The 17,705-nt window shown below is 31.4% G+C and overlaps 3 protein-coding genes across 3 annotated transcripts in view; 1 reads left to right on the forward strand and 2 right to left on the reverse strand.

The window, feature by feature from the left end:
• Positions 1–3,181: 3,181 nt before the first annotated feature.
• LOC134722105 (sorting nexin-21-like) lies at positions 3,182–8,829 on the reverse strand. The gene is made up of 3 exons (XM_063585594.1): positions 8,538–8,829; positions 7,679–7,794; positions 3,182–5,395 (listed from the first exon to the last, which is right to left on the reverse strand). Exons 1-3 carry the CDS (start codon positions 8,722–8,724, stop codon positions 4,727–4,729), a joined length of 972 nt encoding a protein of 323 aa, XP_063441664.1. The 5' UTR covers positions 8,725–8,829; the 3' UTR covers positions 3,182–4,726.
• Positions 8,830–8,921: 92 nt separating this feature from the next.
• Positions 8,922–11,194, forward strand: LOC134722104 (zinc finger protein ZFP2-like). The gene has a single exon (XM_063585593.1). The coding sequence runs from the start codon at positions 8,958–8,960 to the stop codon at positions 11,136–11,138; it is 2,181 nt and encodes a 726-aa protein (XP_063441663.1). The 5' UTR covers positions 8,922–8,957; the 3' UTR covers positions 11,139–11,194.
• A 3,063-nt stretch (positions 11,195–14,257) lies between these two features.
• Positions 14,258–17,705, reverse strand: part of LOC134723093 (E3 ubiquitin-protein ligase rnf213-alpha-like) — a 119,422-nt gene continuing 115,974 nt past the window's right edge. The window contains exon 90 of the mRNA XM_063586733.1: positions 14,258–16,274. Within this exon, the coding sequence (XP_063442803.1) occupies positions 16,082–16,274 (193 nt within the window). The 3' untranslated portion in view covers positions 14,258–16,081. The remainder of the gene's footprint in view (positions 16,275–17,705) is intronic.

Here is a 17,705-nt window from a genome sequence, read left to right on the forward strand (position 1 = left end):
GCTCTTAGGATCAGATTAATAATACACAACAGTGCGGACAGAAAGGTTGTTCCTGCTATTGTCTGTAGGGGAAATATCTGAATGCAGGAGATACTTTACTCTCATGTTGTAGCTAACCTTCAAGCAGGGGATTTAAGAAAATTTCACCATTTGTTCATGAGACTCCCGCTCAAATCAGTAGGATTTGAAGGAATGAACTATCAGGTGAGATATATAAGCTCCTATTGGTTATGACTATTTTTTTATGGCATACATGTAAAAAAACAACTCTGAGTAAATACTATTTTTGTTTATTTGATCATAATTGTGGCTCAGTACAGTAAGTACTACATAACAAATATTACAAAGCTCTTTATAGAAAAGGGGAGATAACAAATAATAAATATTCCCTTCCTCTACACAATAATGTTTAACACATAATTTGTTATGAAAACAGTGAAAAAAATAGATTAAAAATAATTTACACATTGAATTAACTTAGTGCTTGACAAGTTGACAACAGTCTATTATTTGAGACCATATGCTATTGCATGTATTTATATTTCAGAATACTACAATGTTCTCAACTTTGAGTGAAGGGATAAAAATTGAAAGTAACAATAATATTTTGCACATAGACTAATTCAAAGATGCAAACAACACACAAAACTGTTCAAGTGGTAAATCTGATGGCATAAGTAATGACATAGCAAGAGATACTTACATTTCCCTTGCCCTAAACAATGAAAATATTTTTTTAAGCATTTTTCTTTGAACAATAAAGCATCCTTTAAAACATCATTTTAAACATTTACCAACTGGACCCCATCAATTTTGATACAAGTACAGCAAGGTGTTGCAAAACTTTTTTTCAAGTTGTATAAGAATATCATTTAAAAAAATATTATGTCATTCATTGTCATTCAAAGTTGGGTTTAAATGAAGTTGGTACCAATTGCAGCAAAATTGTCATAGGTTTCTTTGATAATTATGTCACCCGATCGACAATGTCGGGTGACATATTTTTCTTCCACCTAATTTTGTCCGCCAGCTTTCTCAGAGCCAAAGGAACCAATCTGAATGACGGTGCACTATAACAAGTAACCCTGACTTTCCAGTTACAGTGCAACTTTGGAATTAAAAAAAATGGCTGCCATTACCATGGAAACAGGAAAATTGTGAAAAAATATAATTTTGGAGTATGTTTGAGAATGCTTAAGCTTAAAATCTTCAGATTTTGATACAGTGTAGGTGCCCACTATATACTGGTTTGGGATGATTTTGGCAATCATTGGAACTGCTATGTTGCCATGGGTACTACACCAAAAATATCAAAAATATGGAAATGCTCCAAAATTGATAAAATTTCACAGTAGCGATGAGCAACATTGGTAGATGAGGAAAATGGCGTTGGAATTTCGAAAATATCTGCCGTTACCATGGAAACAATGCAAAACAGGTCAAAATGATCCAAAACCCTAAAAGTAGCATTTACTTTCATGGTAGATCAAATTGATTGAAACTTTGGTGGTTTGTTCGCTCCCGTGTACCAATGTGGTATATAACATTAAATTTTGGGAATAGTCTCTGTTGTCATAAGAACAAATCAAAATGTCAAAAATTTCAAAATGCTCCAAAATTGATGAAACTGAATAGGATTGTTCACTGTCAAGTCTGCAGGAGACTTTTGAAGTTAGAATTTTCCAAATGGCCAGCGTTGCCATGGAAACTGCAAAAATGTCAAATATTTTCAAAATGCTCCAAACTTAATGAAACTTAATATTACTGTAAACTGGCATGTATAAATGAGACTTTTGACTTTAAAAATTTAAAAATGGCTGCTGTTGCCATGGAAACAACAAAAATGTCAAGTTTTTAAAAATGATCTTAATGTACTAAAAATTTACAGAAAAATGTATAGCGTAGTATATTAAAAAGTTTTAATTATTGCATTTACAACTCTGTCGCATTATTCCCAATGATAAAAACCTCGCAATTATTTCTGAATTTACAGTATTTCAACCATATCACATGTGTTACATTACAAAAATATTGTTACCTAATTATAACACTATTAAAATAGTTTCTGATAAAAAAAATGATATAAATAAGTTACAGACAGAGAGATGGAAATGGGGAATGTGTCAAAGAGGCAACAATCTAACCAAAGAGCAGAAAACAGCAGAAGCCCACCAAAGGGTCCTCATCAAAGTGAGAAAATCCCGCACCCAGACTCCCTGAGGTGTGCTTCATTGAAGTGGAATCAATACTGATTTGTAAATTTAACAGTCTGACTGTTACATGAGTATTCTTGAAACAACTTAATAAATATATATGCACTCCAAACTATCAAATATAGTAATAATAATCATGATAATAAGAAAAACATCCCAATAACAACTATCTAGATCTGATAAACAAACTTATAACAAGCAGATAATACAAGTAAAGTTAAATTGTAAATTCAGTATTTTATGTTTTATACAGACCTAGGCCTATGCACTTCTTTTTTAACATTTATTATTGTCAATTTATTATACTTCATGTTAAAATGCCATATTTTGATTGGCTTTGACGAGGGTGTCAATTTACTTTATCACATGGCTGAGCGGGTGACAATTTTTTTTAATGTTACCCTCTCGTCTAGACCAATCAGACTAATTCAAAGAACAATGAATTGAATTAATATCAAGGAATTAAATACAATGCTTAAGTTCTACGTTTTGGTTCAAATTTTATTATCGACTGTTAAAATAAATAAAATAAAACATCTTGCTTGACTTTTGTTGTTTTTTTCTAATGCCCGTAACGTTGTTATGAACGTGACGTCATAGAAAATACTTTTAAAATAAAAGTAATCTGTAAAAGCCATGCCAGTAATGATAGGACATTCAGTATAATAAATTAAATAACACATAGATGAGAGGGTGATAGAGCAGATTGGAACCCCTTGAAAAGGCATTGTCAACCTTGGCTTCGCCGCAGTATCTTTGACTTTTCATATATATCAATTTTTCATAAACAACCTATCTTTTCATAGTTTAGCTAAACTAAACTCAGAAATTACACTGGCAGATCTAGAAATTTTCATAAGTGGGGGCCCTTTGACTGCCTAAGAGGGGGCCCACTCCAGTGATTCCCTAAATAAGCAACCAAATTTTTAACCCCAAAAGAGGGGGCCCAGTTCCCCTGCCCCCCCCCCCTCCCCTAAATCCACCTTTGAATTAGGTCAGAGTCTTGTGTTACATAGATTTGTTGAGGGTCACATTAGGTAAACAACAGATCTAATTTATTATCAGTAATTCCAATATTTAGTGATTTTATTACAAAATTTACTAATAGTTTGTGTATATAAAATATATGATCTTTGTTATCAAACCTTACAACTGACTAGTAATCAGGAGACAACACATCAAACCAATACAAATATTACAAAATTTAAAAAAGAAAAAATCATACAAAAAGACAATCCCAAAATTTCTGGAATATAACTGACTTACTTAGATCTACAACCATTTGATTATGCTGACATTAACATCTTACCTAGCATATAGCTACATGTATCTAAAAAAAATACAAATTTGTATATGATAAGTGTACAAAATAAGTTCAATGATTCAATTTGTAAATCTAGCTCAACAATGTCAAATCTAAAAGTTTTAATCAAGGGGAGATAATAATGTATAATATAGTTTAAAGGGAGATAACAATTAGCAGTTCATGTAAAAAAAAAATCTTTCTATTTACATGTATCAGAGATTTCAAATAGAACTATTGAATTTTGACAACTTAATTAACATGATTATAGTATGAGAAAATCTTCATGTTGTTAACAAATTAAACCAAAAGAATAGCAATATTTAACCTCATTTACTTCTGGAACACCAGCAGAGTAATTTCTGTTCTGAGTTTCAAAGATCTTATACTAATCTACACACCCAAGTCAAAATCACAAAAAAATACAGTGAAAATGTGAAACTGTATATAAAAGGCTATTAATTGAACTTGGAATTATTTTTAATTATGGAATTTGCTTGATTTCTTGTGTTTAAAATTTATATTGAATTTCATGTTTATTTGGTATCATAATCTGTTGAGTGGTTAATAACACTTTCCATACAATGTGTTTTGGTAACATAGCGTTGTGTGCGGCACAGTACATTCTATTGAGAATATACTATTTTCTTTGAAATAGAAAGTGTTGTGCGCAGCACAGAACACTTCAGTACAAAACAAAACATGGAATTTATTAAAAAATTTAATAATAAGAAGCAAATTCCATAGTCAAAAATAATTCCAAGTTCAAATAATAGCCTGTTATATATGGACTCCCCTTAATTGCTTGTTCTTAATTACCAGTAAAATACAGGTAAAAAGATATATTGCCACTTGTTAAAAGTTAGGATAAAAAATATTCACAATTTTCATTATAAATTTATGTATGAGATTCAATCAAATCAGAATATGTCTGGCATATTTAAAGTATATAATTATATAAATTACATTTCATTCACAAAGCAAATATGTATATATTAACTATAATATCATCTTATTTTTGACAATTTATGAAATATGAAGGTGCATAACTTTGAACTTGTGACTATTTTATACTTTTAAGATTTCTGAAATTTGAAATACAGCAACAGAAATCTCCTGTAAATATACACAATCCTATTAAGCACCAATTTAACCAATCATATGCCTTATCACAGAACATTTTGTGTAATTTGATTTTTAGTTGACATCATCAACTCTTGATTTCCTTGACCACTGTGTCTAACAAATTTGTATTTGTTTCTGTGGCAATTCCTTGGTCTCTCAATTCCCCAAGCTTGGCTTCTAAATGAGTTTTTTCTTTACCCAGCATCCAATGTAAATAGATGGATGTGTGTAATAAGGGGAGATAATAAGTGTTGTCCTTTGTGTCCTCCATACAGGAGAGTCCTATTGTAGAATACTTCAAAGCTCTTTCAGAGTCTTTCAGCGCCTGATAACAGACCACTAAAGCACATAAGGTTTTGATAACATCAACGTGGGTGGTTCCAATTAGCTTTTCTTGCACTGGCAGACATTTCTCCAACAATGTTATTGCTTCTGAATAATTCTTAGAATCAATCATTTCATTTGCGTTACTGATTTCAGTTTCATAGAAAAATTCCTTTGTTTCTCGAGAAAATCTGATCTCATTCAGTCCCATTAAATGATTCAGATATTGTTCAAAAGCTCTGCTTCTCTTAGCAATGGTTTCATTTTTGAAATTACCAACTAATACTTTTCCAGGAAATGACACACTGTCCATTATTTCTGGAAACTTTTTCCTCAGCTTCACATTAAACTTTTCAAAATCAGAGTATCTTTTGTGTAAAATACCTGGTGTTTTTTCTATTCCATGTCCAGAAATTAAAATTTGATATATCTGTAAAATAAAAATATACATTTTTGTTAATGTTTTTTAAAAACAAATTAAGCTTTACATATCATGTTTATTTTTTCTGATGTATATCTTTAAATCACAAAAAGCAAATAATTGAAAAAAAGTTACTTTTCTGGGAATTACAATAATTTATGTTTACAAATGGAAATCTAAACAATAATTTTTTTTTATTAACCTCCTATTACAATTAATTAATACACCATGTTTGGAATAAAAATATGTTTTTTTTCTTTAATGTAAGCAATATAACTGTGTGCTATGTACATGTATACATGTAATTAAACAACATTTATACAAAGGGTTTTTATTATTAAAGACACTTTGTATATACAGTTCTTAGTCTCATACGTGTATATATAAGTTTTGTCCGTAATTAAATACTTCCCAGATATTTAACAAACATGTAAACTTTTTAACAATTGTTGCTTTTGAAGGTTTATTTTTAAATGTTGCAGACATGTGTTTTGTTGTAAAAGTTGGTAATTTTTGAAATTTGGCAATTTTTTGAAATTTTCAATATTTTCAATAATTATATACTAGAGTATGTATTCATGTAGGAACCTCAGAAGTCTTATTTGTTCAGTAATCTATAATAAATGTACATGTACAATGTATGTCAACTCTATGGTTGTATATTTGAACCCTGCATGGATGTCACAAGCATTTGACTTCAATCTCAATTTTAAAAGTTTGTTAGTTTTCCTGCTGAATGTCAGTGGTTCTTTCAAGGTATTTAAGGTGGTACCTAACACTACAGGGAGATAACTCTGTAAAATCAGCTAAACGTTTTAATTACGTTGTGTTGTTAAGGTAATATAAAGCTTCTCAATGATCAAAATTGGTGTTTGTCAAATTGCTATATAACCAGTGTAATTTTTCTGACAAAACAGTTGGTTCAAAATTTTTGAAATCTTTAAATTTTTGTTATAGGGTAAAAGTAAATACTTTTGCAAAATTTTATGAAAATTAAACGAGCCAAATTAATTTTAGTAAAAGTGTTGGGTACCACCTTAAGCATACTAAACCCTTTAAAACTAGCAACCATGATTTTGCCAAGGTCCATGAAAGTAATATCAACAAACAAACAAACAAGTAAAACTCTGAGCTACTGCTCACTGATGATACCCCTGCCGCAAGTGGATAATATTAATAGTGTAAAAATACGAAAGTGTTCGGTAAACAGGAAGTTGTCGACTGATGAATCTGAAAACGCATCACACAGTATAGCTGACTTATATAAATTCTGAAACCAAATTTCAGAAATCCTTGTATTGTAGTTCCTGAGAAAAATGTGACGAAAAATTTTAAACTTGGCTATCATGTGTAAAATCATACAAGTGTTCGGTAAACAGGAAGTTGTCAAGTGATCAATCTGAAAACGCATCACACGGTATACTCACTGCTGACTTAGATAAACCCTGAAACCAAATTTCAGAAATCCTTGTATTGTAGTTCCAGAGAAAAATGTGACGAAAAATTTTAAACTTGGCTATCATGTGTAAAATCATACAAGTGTTCGGTAAACAGGAAGTTGTCAAGTGATCAATCTGAAAACACATCACACGGTCATGACAGTATAGCCGACTTAGATAAACCCTGAAACCAAATTTCAGAAATCCTTGTATTGTAGTTCCTGAGAAAAATGTGACGAAAATTTTAAACTTGGCTATCATATGTGTAAAATCATACAAGTGTTCCGTAAACAGGAAGATGTCAAGTGATCAATCTGAAAACGCATCACACGGTATAGCTGACTTAGATAAACATTGAAACCAAATTTCAGAAATCCTTGTATTGTAGTTCCTGAGAAAAATGTGACGAAAATTTTCAACTTGGCTATCATGTGTAAAATCATACAAGTGTTCGGTAAACAGGAAGTTGTCAAGTGATCAATCTGAAAACGCATCACAAGGTATAGCTGACTAAGATAAACCCTGAAACCAAATTTCAGAAATCCTTGTATTGTAGTTCCTGAGAAAAATGTGAAGAAAATTTTAAACTTGGCTTTCATGTGTAAAATCATACAAGTGTTCGGTTAACAGGAAGTTGTCAAGTGATCAATCTGAAAACACATCACACGGTATAGCTGACTTAGATAAACCCTGAAACCAAATTTCAGAAATCCTTGTATTGTAGTTCCTGAAAAAAATGTGACGAGAGTTTCATGGGACGGACTGACTGACAGACAGACATCTAGGTAAAACAGTATACCCCCCCTTTTTTTTCAAAGTGGGGGTATAATAATATATTTTATAATTAACCTACCACATAAGTAGAATTGCCATCTTTGATTCTTTCAGCAGATATAACTTCAAAGTTTACATATCCCACACTTTCTCTATTACTCTCTATTGATACACATCCTGGACTTGATGGTGTAGCTATAGAAAATAAAAAGAAAAATTATTCTCTATCATTGTGACAGGATTGCTTCCCTTAGAAAATGTGGTAGATACATTTGTACTAACATGACTAAGTGAGCTGTAAGCCGTATACTTAGCTAAGAAAGTTTTTCTAAATCTCAGTCGTTATACGCACTGCCTTGTAACCAAGACAAACAGACCTGGAGACAGACGTGATATTTAAAACTGTAATATTTTTCTTCAATGGGTACCACATGTAAAGGTTATAACGGTGTCACTTAGATATATATATCGAATGTCATCATTGTTGGGCAATTGATGTCAGACATCAAGCTGTCAGATTTTCTGGCACAGGAAATACCCTATCTCTATTTGTCTGCCATTATTTTGGACATCATACAGGTTCCCGAAAAATGTTGATGTCATGATACAAAATTACTGACACCACAATAGAAAAGTGATTGCTGTACGTGTGAAGTCAATAGTTCAAACGGTACAGTTTCTCAGGTCAGCCGGGAAAAACTGTGAGCACAGGCACTTGTCTATCCATTGGAAGAACCACTATCAACATATATTTACGAGTTCGTAAATATATGTTGATAGTGGTTCTTCCAATGGATTAAAACAAGTGCCTGCGACTGTGAGGTGTATTGGCAGATCTTCTTAATTTTCTAAATTTATGGGGAAAAAATCTGTAAAACTTAAACAAAAAGATTATGGATTGATAGGTTAATTGTTATGAAATATGTTTGATTTATTACATGGTTCTTCATTTATGTCTCCCAAGCCTATTTCTAGGGTTAAACTTGAGCTCCTATTGTCAAAGGCATCTGAATCATCTGCTAACAGCTCGTCCTGTATTTCTTCTGAATGACAACCATTGCAGTCTAATCTCTTCAAAGGCATTTTATTAAATGTTTGAATGACAGCTGCAGCTGTATTATACATGTACTAGTGCATAGTATTTTTCTTCTTTGTTTACATTTTTCACAGTTACTTCCGGTTGCAGGAGCGGTCACTTTGAATAAATATCTATTTTCAAAGAAGGGAGAAAAATCAAGACTTTTGAAATCAGATAAAAATAAAAGTAGGTCTTATTTACTTTTTGAAATTATTTTAACATATTTTTATACGGCAAAATCCGTTATAACCAATCAAATTCGAAAAAGTATCCTAGCAAGATGGCGACTGTTGCCAAAGCTCAAACATTCTCCTGTGAGAACCAATATAAGTCTGTCATACAACTATTAAATGACCAGAGAAAGGCACGAATTTTCTGTGATGTGATTTTGCGAGTTGGAAAAGAACAATTCTATGCACATTCAAATGTGCTAGCAGCAACCAGCCCCTATTTCGGTGCGTTCTTAGGACAGGGTCAGGATCACCCGAGGGCATTTTCACAGAAAATCCCACAAGTTATTGAAATACACATTGACGGTGATTGTGATAACCAAGGATTTACAACGGCCGTGTCGTTAGTACTTGATTATATGTACAGCAGCAACATCACATTAGACTCTGATTGCCTCGTTCAGGTTGTAGAAATTGCAAAAATAATGCAAATAGAAAAAGTTTTGGAATTTTGCAATACATTTGAATCTGGCAAACAATTAGATGCCGACATAACAATAGCTAAAACTACACCTGTTCAAACTCAGACAGAACCGCTATTTACATTTTTAGAAAATAAATCTGTTCAGACATGTGATATTGACTCAGTTTTTGACCTTTGGTGCAAAAAAAAGCAAGTTCGAAATCTTGAACATTTTAATATAGACTATGTAGAGGGTCGACCAAAAGTGAAAAATAGTAAAATACAAACAGCAGCAAAATACAAGAAACTTATTAAAAAATCAGGTGCATTTCTTCTGGACAGGAAAAAGGACGTCAAGAAAAATATTTCATTACTTGGAGTAACACACAGAAAAAGAGGCCGCCCACCACTACCAGAACATGCTAAACTTAATGCCCTTATTGAACAAAATCAAATGAAAGGAAAAGGTGAAACTGATAAGGTAGAAGAAAATCCAACAGCAAAAGCACCTGAACATGCTGAATCAAAAAACAAGCACATCCATGAAGAAAGTCATGAAGATACAAATTGTAAACGCATAAAATTTGAAAATACTGAAGCATTGAAAAACAGAAAAGGAACTTACATTGAACAGACAGAGGGCAGATTTCCTTCACGAAAAAATAGAGGAAAGAAACCATCAAAATTTTTAGATGATGCTGAATCAGATTCTGATGCTCTTGTGGTTGATGAAACAGGAGATGAATCTTCCCCAAATCAGCCAAAGCTTGAAAATATATGGCACAACTGCGATGAATGTCCATATTCTACAAACTCATCATATCAATATAATAGACATACAAAAGCTCATCAGAATGATAGAGACCGCCTTGAAGGAAGCGATATTAAAGAATATAAATGTGATCGCTGTGATTTTTCATCTTATAAATACAAAGTTTTACAAACACACATTCAAGAACATCTACATGCTGAAAATATTTGCAGTTTTTGTGATTTTGAAGCAGAAAATTCAGACTCACTGCTTGAACATATCCTAATTCATAAACCACCAAATCCGTTTCATTGTATTTATTGTGACAGTAAATATAAAACACGAGCTCAGTTAAATGTCCATCTTCCAAAACATTTAACTGTTAAACCTTTTATCTGTGAAATTTGTCAAACTGGATTCAAGTGGAAACATGCACTTAAATGCCACATGGCCACTCATAGTGAAACAAAAGATCATCTGTGTGATGTTTGTGGATTTGCAACCGCTCACAAAAGTCAATTAAAAGCACATAAACTCATTCATACAGGAGACACATATAAATGTGAATATCCAAATTGTAAATTCCAGTCAATAAAAAAGCAGAGTTTGAAATATCATAGACTTACACATACTCAGGAGAAACCCCATCAATGTGAAATATGTGGGCAAAGTTTTTCATTGAAAAAGAATTTAAACAGACATGCATTACTTCACACTGATGTGCGACCACATAAATGTAAATTTCATGAAGTTTGTAACTTTGCAACGACAAGGTATGATAAGTTAAAAGAACATTTGCTCAAGATTCACAGTCATGGAGTGGCACCAAGCAAAAAGTTTAGACTTTCTGACTATCCAAAAAGTTTAGTTCCTCCTGATGAAGAAGAACCTCCAATGCCTAGCATGCCTAGTGTAATTCATATTGAGAATTCTGATATAAGTTTAGGCCAGATATCATTGAATGATTTAGAGACAAAAGTATACATACAGCAACCTGGAGGAGAATCTGTACCCATCACTCTTGTGGCATCTAAATTTGAAATACCATATCAATTGATAACTAAGCTTGAAAACTAATTGTTACTTGTTACTTGAAGAGTTGTATATATATTAAAATAACAGTATTTATGACAGATATCTTTTTTTTTCATAAAGTTTTATATAACATGTTTAATGTAGAATTGAGAGTGGGAATACAGAATGTGGTATAGAGACAACAACTTGACCAATGAGCAATGATGAGCATAACACAGCCAATGCCACTAATTGGTCTTTGACACATGAAAATTATACCACTCCGAGACAGCTTCAACTGACCTGGTCCTTAAACAATAATATAAACTTGTTCAGCAAAAAGGATGCAACTCTTATTTCAAAATGTATTTAAAAAAATACATTTAAATGACAAAAAAAAAAACCCATAACAAACAAGCCTAACAAAGGCTAGATGTTCCTGACTGTGTACAGGCACTTTGTACATTATATGTTTATTATATTTCATACACTTGTGTATGTACAAAATGAAGTGGGTTATTGGGTAAAAGTCAACAAGGTCATAGAGGTGGTAAACTGCTTTGTTACTAAGGTCAACACATGTTTACTTGTTAATCTTGAATCTCTATGATATCTGTATTGATTGTAAAGATTAAATATCCTTAATAAAAATTAATCCTTAGTCAATTTAGAACATCTCTGAATGACTATTTGAAGATGAAATACCATTTGCCTTAATTTCAGGGTTTTATAGTGTGTTCTTTTAAACTCTCCTAAAATAATTTGAATTGTCTCCCTTTACATTACAGATGAAGAAATCAATATAAAAAAAAATCAGCTGATCATGGTGGAAACTGAAATTAATCCCTTTATTTGATCCATTGTATTACTTATCAAACATGTACAGCAGCTGCGCAGCATATATGTGTCTGTTTATACTGCTCTTGAATTGGATGAACTTTATGTATATCAGCATGATCAGGGTTTCAATATTAATTTTTACTTGTACAATAAAGGAATTGTATACCTTTTAATACCCACACTGTCACTGTATAAAGATAAGAATTTGTGGAATGATTGCTAGTGAGACAACTTCATCAACATTACCAGAGACCAAATGATTACATATATAGGCCATCTTCACATGCTTCAACAATAAGCAAATCTTACATAAGCATACCTCATGTATGTTATTTTTAAGCAAGTCAACTGATATCCTTATTTTCAGAAGTTCATATGCAGAGATATCTATTCTTAAAAAAAACCTTTTGGGATGAATCTCAAAACTTATTTACATATTCAGTCAGTACATGTACCTGTCTGTGAGACTCTTAACTGCACCTTCCAAAGTGGAACAAATGGATGAGTGATCAAGGTTGAAGTTGTGTTATTAAATTGGTCTCTCAGACGCAATAAGCAGTAGGCCAACTACAATGTAGTGTATGAAATGATTGTAAAGGGTGCATGTCAGTCAGGCAGGTTAACTCTGACCTTGACCTCATTTTCATAGTAACAATTAGTCAATGTTTGGTTTGTGCTATGCAAATCTGTCCAACTCACTTCTGGTTCAAATTTTCATGCATTTTTCCACTGAACTTTAAGTACTTTAAATAGTAGGTTAGCTATATGTGTTGGAGGAATGATTGTTAGACGAAAATATCAGTCAGGCTGGCATCATCTGACCGTGACCTTTTCTTTAGGGTTCATTGGTCAATGTTAATTTTTTGTGCTTTGACCAAAAGCAATAGATCAAACTTTATTTGGTGTATAGAATAATTGTAAGGTGTACAAGTCTACCAGAGATTTTATCAGACCTTGATGTCATTGTCATGGATCTTTAAAAATCTTAAGTTTATGTGATACTTGTATCTTAAAGACTTTCAACATAAAACTAAATGGTCATTAAAGCAGCCTAGACATTTGGGCAAATGCACTACGGATACCGCTTTAGCTTACATCATAAAAGCTTTATATTTTAGAGGGTGTTTTAGAGGGTGGAACACCTGGTTGCTTCATACTTTATATATAGATGCTTTCTGTAATGAAGTTTCCATCTGTCACATGTCCATTATCCTTGACCTCATTTTCATGGTTCAGTCACTACTAGAAAAAAAAGTAAAATTTTTGTGTAAAGAAAATTTATCTCTAATTAAGAGTAATAGGATAACCTCATTCCAACCAACAGGGTCTACTATATTTGGAAATATTTTATGAGGTATATGTCAGTCTCAGTTAATTGATCATGACCTCATTTTCAGTTAATTTCTCAGTGGTAAGTTTATGTGTTTGGTCTGTTTTTCTTAAACCATATGCAATAGATCAACTATACTAGTCGCACAGAAGGATTGTAAGCTGTACATGTCTGCCTAGCATGGTTCATCTGACCTTGACCTCATATTCATTGTTTATTTTTCTTGGTTAAGTCTGTTTCTTAGAAACTATAAGCAATATTAAAGTCAGCCATATTTAGAATATTAAATTTTTGTAAGGTGTACAATGTATTTCTCCTTTGGTTTAATTGACCTTGAACTCATTTTCTTGGATCATGTTAATAGTTTATGTAATAGTTCAACATAATATCAATGGTTAGTAAAGAAGACTATACATTTCAGTGTGTGCACTCTTGTTATAAAATACATACAACTATACAGTGTAAAGTGTATAATTGATTGACCTTTGACACCTTTTCCTGCACATGTATGAAAATCATCAGGGTGTAGATAAGAATTCCATGAAAATCTTGTACCAGTATATGGTATGGAGAGCTACATCATCTACATAATTATAAACCAGAGTGGCCTAGCTACTGTAGTAGGAATATACATTCTAAATTTGCTTTAGACATTTATTTATGGAATTATAATTTTCTTGAAAATAAAACAAGATCACTAATCAAGTTATGTGTACGAAAGAGAAAGCAAATCATATAGAATGAACAGATGAAAGTCCTTAATAATAAGATATGGTATGACTGTTAATGATATATCTATCTTTCAAATGATGTATGATAGATGTATGTCATTTTATTTGCACTGCCTGAAAGAGAAGTTTTGGAAGACCCAGTTTATTCGTTACCAGGTAGTTGTTATGAGCGTTTAGCCAGCATTCAGCAATTTGAGTATTCGTAGATTGGTACTTTTTGCCTTTTTTTTTTGTTGTTCTTATGTTGCATACCACTTTCCTAGTAGGTTAGAGTTGAACATGTTTAACCTAGCTACATTCTATGTATGCCTGTTCCTTGTTGGGTGTCTGTAAATCACTGACTGTACACAGATTGCTGTCAATACAGTGAATAAACTTATTGTTGTGATTACAATGCAGAGACAGAGGGAAACTCATAACAGTTTGTTTGATTTCAAAAAATCATTTAATAAGAAAACTTTACAAAACAATGTTCCCTTTTAGTATCACAAAACATCACACAGTCATAATATAAGAAAACAGTTATTTTCATGAAATAGTCAAGTAATCAAAATTATTTGGACCACCATTTGGAATCACCTTATACATAATACTTTGAACTAGCACTTCTTAAATAATAACAATGAAAAACATATCTTTACAATTTTATCACAATTATTTTTGAAACAAATCTTAACATTTAAGAAACAATTGATTATCTCCCTTTTCATATCATTACTGATGTTAGAAAACTATTTTAAAATCTATATCACAGAACTATAAATTTAGTTATGCTAAAATAAAAAGCTCAAACACAACAGTAGGCAATGATAGCAGGCATTTATAAAAGCATTGGACAGTACAACTGTTAACATTGAAGGACATTTTAGTTTAAAAAAAATGTTTAAAAAATTTATACCTTCAGTTTTAATACATTATTTATTATTTTGTTTTACCTTTTTTAGATGGAAATTTTCCCACTTTAATTAAATTTTTTATCAAAAAACATTAAAAATATTTTTTATTTGTTTGCAAGTTATCATTATTTGTATGTATAATGGATATGTATAATGCTCCTTAACTTCTGAATTTCTGAATATTATTAGAGGAGAGCTAGGGTAAACATTTACAAAGCTGCAACCTCTTCTCAAGTTGAAACTAAATGTATTAATCCATATATACATAAAAAATTGCATAAATCTTTAAGACAAATTTATAATATATGTATATGCAACTGTGGAAAAACTTATAGAAATGTACTAGGTATAAAAAAGTTATCAAATAAAAATATTCAAAAGAGAGAAAAAATGAAGCATTATTTCTATTTTGTATTATCAAATTGACAACAGCTTCTAAAACATTATATAACAATACCACAACTTTAACAAAATACTTAAACGAAATACATGCCATGTCAAAATACATCAAATTACCATAAATTGGAATCCTCACAATAATTCTGATAAATTTTTCCCGATACATCAGATGATCTCAAATTGTTTATCATCTATATATAAATAACAGAACTACCCTTATCATCATACAATACTACACATACAAACCAAAAACATTTCATTATTGAACACAATATTGTACTGAAAGACAAGTTGTGAACATACAAATAAACATATCAACACAAACAATGGATTTCATAAAAAAAAACCAAAAAAACATTAAAAAAACATCTTATATTTTTCTCAATATGTTTTTGTTATTTGTGATCCTGCCTCACTGTTAGACAATAGAGTTGGACACAATACAATGATATGTTATTAGATGTGTAGTTGTTGCACTGTGGTTTAGTGTCAATACTGACATGTGACTGAATATATTCATATTGCCACAGAATTGCTAAAAATATCTTGAAAATCACAAAAATTCTATAATAAGTAAAAACTCTTGACATAACAATCAAACCAACACAAAATGTTCTCATCTTATAATAATACATGTACATTGTATATTAGTTTGTGTAAGGCACATCATCTTAAATATCTTTATAATAAATAACAAAATACGAAAAAGAATCCTTTAAGGAAATGTATACACATCTTTGGTTTAAAAAATAAACTATATATATATGGCACATCTTAGTCAGTGTTTGAATGAATATCTTAAAAAATTCCCTAATGTTTCCTTTTCTGTTTGTCCATGTGAATTTTCTGGACTAAATGCCAGAATTCCACAGACTGACATGTTACAACACCAAACTGATCATCTGATGGTATTAGATCAATGACTTCCTTCAGTGTTACATCCAACTGTGTATCTTCTTCATAGGGACAGGTATCCATATACCCAATCAAAGTATCACGCAAGCTGGAAGTATATAAAATCTATTTCTATGATGTGTATGAAAAATACTGATGTCAAGTCATAAATTAAATTGGTCACTTCATGTACAAATAAATTATCACTTATGTAAAACAAGGGGTGCAGTGGTGAACTTTCTTTAATATGTCATTTCTAACATTTTAGGATGAGAGGCTTCATGACCGTAGACCAAATGTTACTAAAGTTGTATTTGTTTGAAATGTAGGTCACAGTGAAATTTAAATTTTTTGATACTTTATAAAAGACTCATAATACTAGAAATATCATAAGTAAACTATCATGAAAGTCTTTTAAATCTATACCTAAGCATGGGAAAAGTTTTTCTATTTTTTTATAAATTTTTAGTTGCCTGATATACAATGTTTTATAATGTGTAATACTCAGACCTGCCAACTATCCCGATTTTCGCAGTATAATCCCAATTTTCATCTCTCAACCTGAATCCTAATATTGGGATCGTAAAACAAGTCAAAATCCGGATTTTCACAAAATATACCAGAAAAAATTCAAGGTTATCAATTTTGAAGTTTTTCTGATTAATTTTTAAACTAGAATGTGTCCAAAGTAAACCAATGCCCCACTCGCATTATCATTTTCCATGTTCAATGGAATGTTGTAGATGGGGAATATAAATCTATAATTTTACCTGGGGACATATCATGCGGCGTTTTGCATTTGCGCCGATCTGCATTTCATTTGTGCCGATTTTTGTTTTCATTTGCGCCGATTTATTTACAGGTAAATTACAGGTGAAAAGATATAAGAAGATGTGGTATGAATGCAAATGAGACAACTCTCCATCCAAGTTATGTTATTTTTCATTCATCATTATAGACCTCTTCCGTGAGCCAGTTGTTCACTATATTGACATACTTTAAAATATATAAAAAGTAAAAACCTAAGACAAAAAGCAATCTGTTTATTCTAATATGACGAATTGAAAATCTTTTTACAGCATTCATATCCATAAAAACGGAGCACATTAAAATCATGAATATGTTCTTGCCGAGTATGTATTTAGTATAGACAACACTTCTAATATATTCCTTTCTTGTGATTTCGTCTCTTCTAATTTGTCGTAATTGTCAATAACTAAGTCATCATTTCTTAGTCTGGCTTATGTATTATGTGTAAGGCCCTCGATGATTATAGAATTGACTCCTTGGCTCGTTTCAGTGTCAATATGTCCATCGTGTTACAGCAAAGTTCCAGAACAATATGAATCAAAATTCTAAACCTATGTTTATTATCAGATTTTATCTTATTTTAGGAACAAATATAAAATCGGCGCAAATGAAAAAATGAAATCGGCGCAAATGAAAGAATGAAAATTTAAAAAATCGGTGCAAATGTCATACGCCCATATCATGACAAGTTTACGACGCTATGCTAATCAACAGTCACAACAGGTGTCAT

This window comes from Mytilus trossulus, chromosome 6, assembly GCF_036588685.1.
Source record: "Mytilus trossulus isolate FHL-02 chromosome 6, PNRI_Mtr1.1.1.hap1, whole genome shotgun sequence".
Taxonomy (NCBI): domain Eukaryota; kingdom Metazoa; phylum Mollusca; class Bivalvia; order Mytilida; family Mytilidae; genus Mytilus; species Mytilus trossulus.